Source organism: Carassius auratus, unplaced genomic scaffold (assembly GCF_003368295.1).
Source record: "Carassius auratus strain Wakin unplaced genomic scaffold, ASM336829v1 scaf_tig00214714_1_2670353, whole genome shotgun sequence".
NCBI classification, from domain to species: domain Eukaryota; kingdom Metazoa; phylum Chordata; class Actinopteri; order Cypriniformes; family Cyprinidae; genus Carassius; species Carassius auratus.
Window position 1 is genome coordinate 396,060 of NW_020527778.1, and position 7,281 is coordinate 403,340.

Genomic DNA, 7,281 nt, shown 5'->3' on the forward strand with positions numbered 1-7,281 from the left:
TAGGATTGTTATAAATTTAACTAATAAAGATAATATTTAAAATATGTACACATTCGCAAGTCTATTTGACATCTGATGGGAAATTACTTATCGCATTATATGCATATTAGCGGAAATAATTTAAACTAATTTTATTATTTAATGTCAAGGTATGTATTTATTCACACATGATCACACGTCACATTTAGTTATGAATTACACGAATTGCATAAATTATAGCTTCAATTCAAAATAGCTCAAGGGAATTTTTATAAAATTGCATATTACTGTGGGTCATTTAACATTTCTATAGCAAAACAGTTGTCGAATATTAAATATTTCACACACACACACACACTTATTAAAATTTTTAAAATGAATCCTAAATTAATATTCAGACTGTATACACACAGTTTCCAGAAACAGATTTCCAGAATAAAAATTAAAAAAAACTCTCAAATATTTGAAGCTCCTGATAGTTGCAAACGGTTTTACAATTTTTGCAAATAAATGTAGTTGTGTTTGAACTGTACTATCATTTGTATGCTAAGCTGAGTTTATCTTTAAACACACGTTGATTTATCAGTATATTTGCATGATTTTGCATAATCGTTGAAGCACTTAAGGCAGATAGAATCAATGAGGTATAAAACAGCTAAATGCAGACAAAGACATATCAAAAATATAAATTCATTAATCCCATATTTTCACATCACATTTATTTATTTATTTAAATGTGCATTGAAAAATGTCCAGCATTAGTTGTGTTCTTCCTCCTCTTTCACCTCCAGCAGTCCCCGGAAAGAAACATAGTGAGAGTTGGCATAAATGAGTGCTTTGTTAGGGCTTTTTGGCAGTTGTTCGGGTTTCAGAGAGCTGAAGGGGTTTGAGCCGGTGTCCTTCACATCCATCTCCAGCTCCATAAACACATGAAGAGTACTCTGCAGCTCCTCATTGCTAAGAGGAAGACAGACAGACAGATAGTTATTCTCACATGTGCTGTTCTGTGTCTCATGTGTCAACTCCATATGTATGACATACTTGATCATAGTGAATAAAGTGGGGATATTATAATCTCGTAGCAGCAGGAGTGTCGCCAACCAATCCTGATTCACTTCCTGTCCCTCAAACTCTGCAAATAAAGTTCAGAATCAATGAGAGCTCATACATTTAAAATGGTGATTACACTAAATCTTGTACAATTATATATAAGAGGACACTTTAAATACACGACCGTTCAAAAGTTTTGAAAGTGTCAACACTGATAGAATGTTGAGCAGCAAATCAGAATATTAGAATGATTTCTGAAGATCATGTGACACTGAAGACTGGAGGAATGATGCTGGAAATTCACATTTGTATCATAGAAATAAATTACAGTTTGAAATATATTCACATAGAAGACCGTTTTTTAATTGTATAATAATATTTACTATTTTTATTGTATTTTTGATTAATTAAGTGCAGCCTTGTTAAGCATAAAAAAAAATTCCAAACTTTAAACTCGGGTATGAATGTTTTACTCTGGGTTGTTTGTACCTGGATGAAATCCAACCACTAGATTAGGTTTGGCTGCTTCTCCTTTCTCCACAACTTCCTCCCAGAACTGATGGTACAGGCCCTTGTAAGCGCTGATGTACACTTTTCCCCGGGGTCCGAACGCTCTCAGCGGGGGCCTCATGATGGGCCCCTGGACCACCTCGGGCCCCACCATCACCACTTCTAGCCCCTGGTTCCCCGGGAACATGCGGCCGAGCTCGTCCATGTCTGTGGTTCTGGCTCCCAGGGTCTCGTTGTGAGTGGCTCCCACCACGTGAATGGTGAGCGGCCGTGAGTACGGGTCCAGGTTAAACATCCTCACTCCCATTCCGATCGTAAGAGGCCGGGAGAGAAACTCACTGCACACTCGCCACACAGACTCACGGAGCTCCGCCTCCTCCGGCCGCGGCCTGCAGGCATTGGTCCAGAGCTCTGTCATGTTTTGTCCAGACAGGATGGGCTCCAGACGAGACGTCAGATCTCCCTGCATGGACAACCAATCTTTCCAACAGCTGACTTTGTTCGCGGGACGAGACCATGCCTCCGTAGGGAAAGGGAGATCTCCTATGTATAATTATATTTACATAAACATATATATATATAAATTCTGCTGTTCAAAGGTTTGGGACCAGGAAGTAGCTTTTTTTAAAGAAGTTAAGTCACATTTGTCCAGGATTCTGAACACCATTTAATTAAAATAGAAACCTTATGTAACAATAGACACTACAGTTCAAAAGTTTGAGGTCAAAAATAATAATAATAAAAATATTATTAAAAAATATTATTATTAAAATAATAATAATAATAATAATAATAATAATAATAATAATAATAATAAAAAAAAAAATATATATATATATATATATATATATATATATATATATATTATTCAGCATGGATGCATTAAATTGATTAAAATTAATAGTAAAGACTTATATTGTTAGAAAAGATTTCTATTTTGAATAAAGCTGTTTTATGTACTTTCTATTCATCAAAGAGTCCTGAAAAAAGTATCACAGGTTTCCAACACTGATAATAGATTGGCCTGTTCTTGACATTTACTGGAGTAATGAGGCTAAAAAAATTCAGCTTTGCATCAAATAAATAAATTATATTTTAAAGTATATTAAAAAAGAAAACTGATGTTTTAAATTACCATAATATTTCACAATTTTACTGTCTGTTTTTCTTTTGTATTCTGTGATCCAATGCCTTGATGAGCATAATACACTTTTGAGTGGTATGTATATGTGCATGTGTTGAATAGTAGAAACTGTGCTAAAAACTCTGTCATGATTGCCCAACAACATCCTCCTCATCCTCACCTTTATAAAGGAGCCACTCGACGTGTCTGTCCACCGCCGCCATGCGTAGTTTATCGCAGTAGAGTTTATGTTGAGGCCAGTCTTTCTTCTGACACTCTTTACTGCAGTAATACACATTCAGACAGCTGTAGAAGACAGAAGAGATGTTACAGATGTGAGATACAGCATTTCTTCTGATCTCGACTGAATCATCCCGTCATCGTACCGTGTGCATCTCTTCAGAGAGTCTGCGACCTGTGACGGGAGTCTCTCACACCGCGCACATATTTTAAACGATTCCTCCATTTTCTCAAACATCTCCTTCACCGAGCGGAACGTAAGAGGCTTATCGGCCTTACTGTCTGAAACACTGAAGAAGAGAGAGAGAGAGAGAGAGAGAGAGAGAGAGGAAAATTAACAATAACTGTGCTTAGACTATTCTGATAGAGAGAGAGAAAAAAATACTGAAATGCATTTTAAATATATGTTTTGCATAGTTAGGAGAGCAAAATATCTTCTTCTTTTGCTGCTCAATTTTAGGGCGGTATGTTTTTTTTCGAAAAGCAATTTTTATGCTTTTATTTAGTAAGGATACTTTAGATTGATAAGAAGTGAGAGTTGAACATGTATAATGTTACAAACGATTTTCTTTTAAATAAATGCTGTTTTTTTTTATTTTTTACTTTCTATTCATAAAAGAATCCTGAAAAAAAAATGCATCACTGTTTCCAACCAAGTATGAAGCAGCACAAGTGTTTTTAACATTGATAATAATCAGAAATGTTTCTTGAGCAGTAAATCATCATATTTTCATGATTTCTGAAGATCATGTGACACTGAAGACTGGAGGAATGATGCTGAAAATACAGCGGAGCATCACACTAATTACACTTTAACAGAGATTCACATAGAAAACAGCTATTTTAAATAGCAATACATTTCATTATGTTTTTGCATTTTTCATACATTTTTGATCAAATAAATCCAGCCTTTTTTCAAAACTTACACACCCCAGACTTTTGTCATTAATATAGTACTTTTGGCATCTTGCTATCTATAATAATCTTGAATAATGGACACGTTGTGTAAAATAAAAATAAATTAAAAAACATAATGCAATACTATGCAATATTAAATAAAATATGACAAATATAACATTAAATACAGGTTGCAGTAAAAAGATAAACGAGTTTAGTTTGTGCTGTTAAATATCTTATGGTTAATTACTACCTTAACCATAATCTTTGCCATTGGAAAGTACTTTACTAAAAGCACTGCTAGTGTTATTGCAAAGAGCAATACTAAAAATGACAAGAGAATGAAGCACCGTGAAAACAGTTACTCTTGGGTGTTAATGTGGTTAACAGCAGATTGTCCTGTACTTGATTTAATGACTAATCAATAACTTGAAGCCTTTTTGAGGCTGGAGTGAATGAACAGAAGCACAGACAGCTGCTGAGATATTTATATCCCCTCCCAAAATACAGCATGGAGTGAGACAGCTGGGACAACACACACAGCTTAAAACAACGGCTCACTGCTGAATATGAGCTTCATGCATTTCAACACAGACCCATAAATAAATAAATAAATAAATAGGAAATCAAATTAAACTCTAAACTCAGGAGCCATTTCAATAAATAAATAAATAATATCTTAAGGTTCAGCCATGTCTGCTTGCTTACTAAAAATCTTTAAAAGTGCACATGTGCACGTAAACAAAAAGACTCCAGATTTGATCACGTGATCTTATCTCTCTTACAGTAAAGCGTGCACTTGTTTTACAGTGAAGAAAGAGCGCGTGAGTCAGAAACAGGTCTTACCTGTTGGAGCAGTTCATTGTTTTGAGGTCACTCGTTCGCTGATGCGGTGAGACTGAACGGGTGTCTTCCGTCGGTGGCGGGTGACGCGCGTGTTTTATAGCTGCGCGCGGCCGTGCGGGGGTTTTCTCGAGGCTTCTGCGCGAGACGATTCTCGGGTGTCCACATGTCCACGGGGAGTTCAGCAACTTCTGACCAGTGTTGTTTACAAAAACGGAGACGTCCTTTAATAATCACATGGACCATTCTCAAAAAAAAAAAAAAAAAGCAAAGAAAATAAAAATATTATATATACTGTATGTAACATTTTCATTTACATTTATGTTTTATTTATATCTTTTAATTCTATTTAGACTGCTTATTGTTTGTATTTTGACTTATGACTTATATATATATATTATAATAAATTTAATAAAACTTCAATATTCCAACACAATAAATAAATAAACATTTGTTTGTTTTTTGTTGTGTATGCAAGTAGTTCTATGAATTTAGCAGCAATGAATTATATATATATATATATATATATATATATATATATATATATATATATATATATATATATATATATATATATATATATATATATAACATTTGCTTATATAAATGTATGTTTTAGCTTTATAAGGCTTCTTCCGTATCAAATAAATAATAATCCCTGAAGTGAAACTAAAACATACAGATCTGGCACAAGTTTTGAATCAGGAATAAAAATATACCTTTCGGTTTAGAAAAAAAAACTGGAATGATTATGAAGATTTATATAATATAATATAATATAATGTTATTAATATGTTTTAAAGAGCGAATAAAGAAGATGTCATGGCAGATCTCGGCTCCAGGGGGCGCTTAATGTTCACTACATTGTGACGCAAACAACTGTTATAGATGAAACATTTATTTCTAAAATAATATATTTTTTTTTTTTTTAAGGTGTGACTGATGTCATCCATGTAGTGATTTAATTGGGATCATAATCTCAGTCTTTGTTAGTTGGTCTCCACTTTATGATTGATAGTGTGTAGGCTATATCCTCTCTATCCTTTCATGATTTGCATTAAAATATATTTGGGATTTTATAAACTCAACATGTGTTTCATTAGAAAATAAACTATTATCCATGCACCAGCTTCTGGATGTATGTCTGTTAGGGAAGGTTAGATGTAATTTTAATGGGCCATGATCTAAAACAATGGCTTCATAATATATTTTATTACTGATTACTGAAAATTCAATCATAGCATATGAATTATGTGGCCACAAAATAAAAAATTATATATATATATATATATATATATATATATATATATATAAAAACTTTTTCTATGTGAATATATAGTAAACTATAATTTATTTTTCTGAAGTGCAGCTGTATTTTCAGAATCATTCCTCCAGTCTCATAATCTTCAGAAATCATGATAATATATACTTATTTACTGCTCGAGAAACATATTGAAAACAGTTGTGCTGCCCAATATTTTTGGACAATGTGTGATCCTTTTTTCAGGATCGTTTGATTGAAGTTCAAAAGAACATCATTTATTTGAAATAGAATTCTTTTGTAACATTATAAATGTCTTTACTGTCACCTTCGATCAAGTTAATGCATCCATGCTCATTTAAAAAAAAAAAAATTCAGGGTTGATGGATTTAGAGGGTGATAGAAAAACACCAATGTATAGCTCAAAACATTATCATAAATTGAATATCTGGCTGATGCATAAACTAATTTATACCTAAAGTTTATGAATCCTCAACATCAAAGCAAACGCTCATTTAGAGACTCAATCTGAATTAACATGATGACATGTCAGTGATCCACTATTAGATGCTCACAAAGCAGATACAGATGCACTCCGCCTGTTTATTACACAAAAACGGGAAGATTTCGTGTAATAAACAGGCGTTGTGCATCAGTGTCTCCTTTTCTTCAATGCATGTTTGATATTATTATCCATGCTGTGAACTTGTATTTTCATAGATGTCTACTGGAATTTTCCCTTTACATATTAAATGAAGTTCTATGATCAAAGCAGTGGGTCACTCAGGAAAATGTGACCGATATAATTACATAAAAAATATTGTGTGAATATATATAAGATCAATGCATTTATTGTTTGTAATTTAATTTTTTAGGAAAAAGTGATAGGTATGAATATATAACATTTTATGTAATATATCGATATATATATATAATTATTACATGTCTAAAAATTACACATGTATATGAATCTTAATTACTGCACAATTGATGACAGTTTTATACTATATACTTAAAATAAAGCAGTCATTATTGGTGACATGCAAATTAACTACCTGTACATGTAAAATGTATTCTTTTCTTTTGCATTTCACAAAACAGAGCATTGTATATATATATATATATATATAGATAGATAGATAGATAGTAAAAACTGCTATATTTTAATTGATTATATAGTTGAGTGTAAAAATAAACATTTAGCCTATATTTTGCATTTGCAGTTGAGATTAAATCATACTTTCACTAATTCAGATTAAATGCAAAATTTACAATACCTTAAAAATTATGTAATTTGTTTTTGGGGAAAAGGTGCAAATATTGCACTAGTGAAGAAAAATTATGCACTTCAGAAACAAATGAAAGAATTAAAGCAAGT

At 32.5% G+C, this 7,281-nt stretch overlaps 1 protein-coding gene across 1 annotated transcript; it reads right to left on the bottom strand.

The window, feature by feature from the left end:
• Positions 1 to 151: 151 nt before the first annotated feature.
• Positions 152 to 4,819, bottom strand: LOC113092676 (MSS51 mitochondrial translational activator). Its single transcript, XM_026258386.1, has 6 exons — positions 4,646 to 4,819; positions 3,049 to 3,192; positions 2,844 to 2,968; positions 1,519 to 2,082; positions 1,021 to 1,111; positions 152 to 936 (listed from the first exon to the last, which is right to left on the bottom strand). The coding sequence occupies exons 1-6, from the start codon at positions 4,660 to 4,662 to the stop codon at positions 738 to 740; spliced, it is 1,140 nt and encodes a 379-aa protein (XP_026114171.1). The 5' UTR covers positions 4,663 to 4,819; the 3' UTR covers positions 152 to 737.
• Positions 4,820 to 7,281: the final 2,462 nt, after the last annotated feature.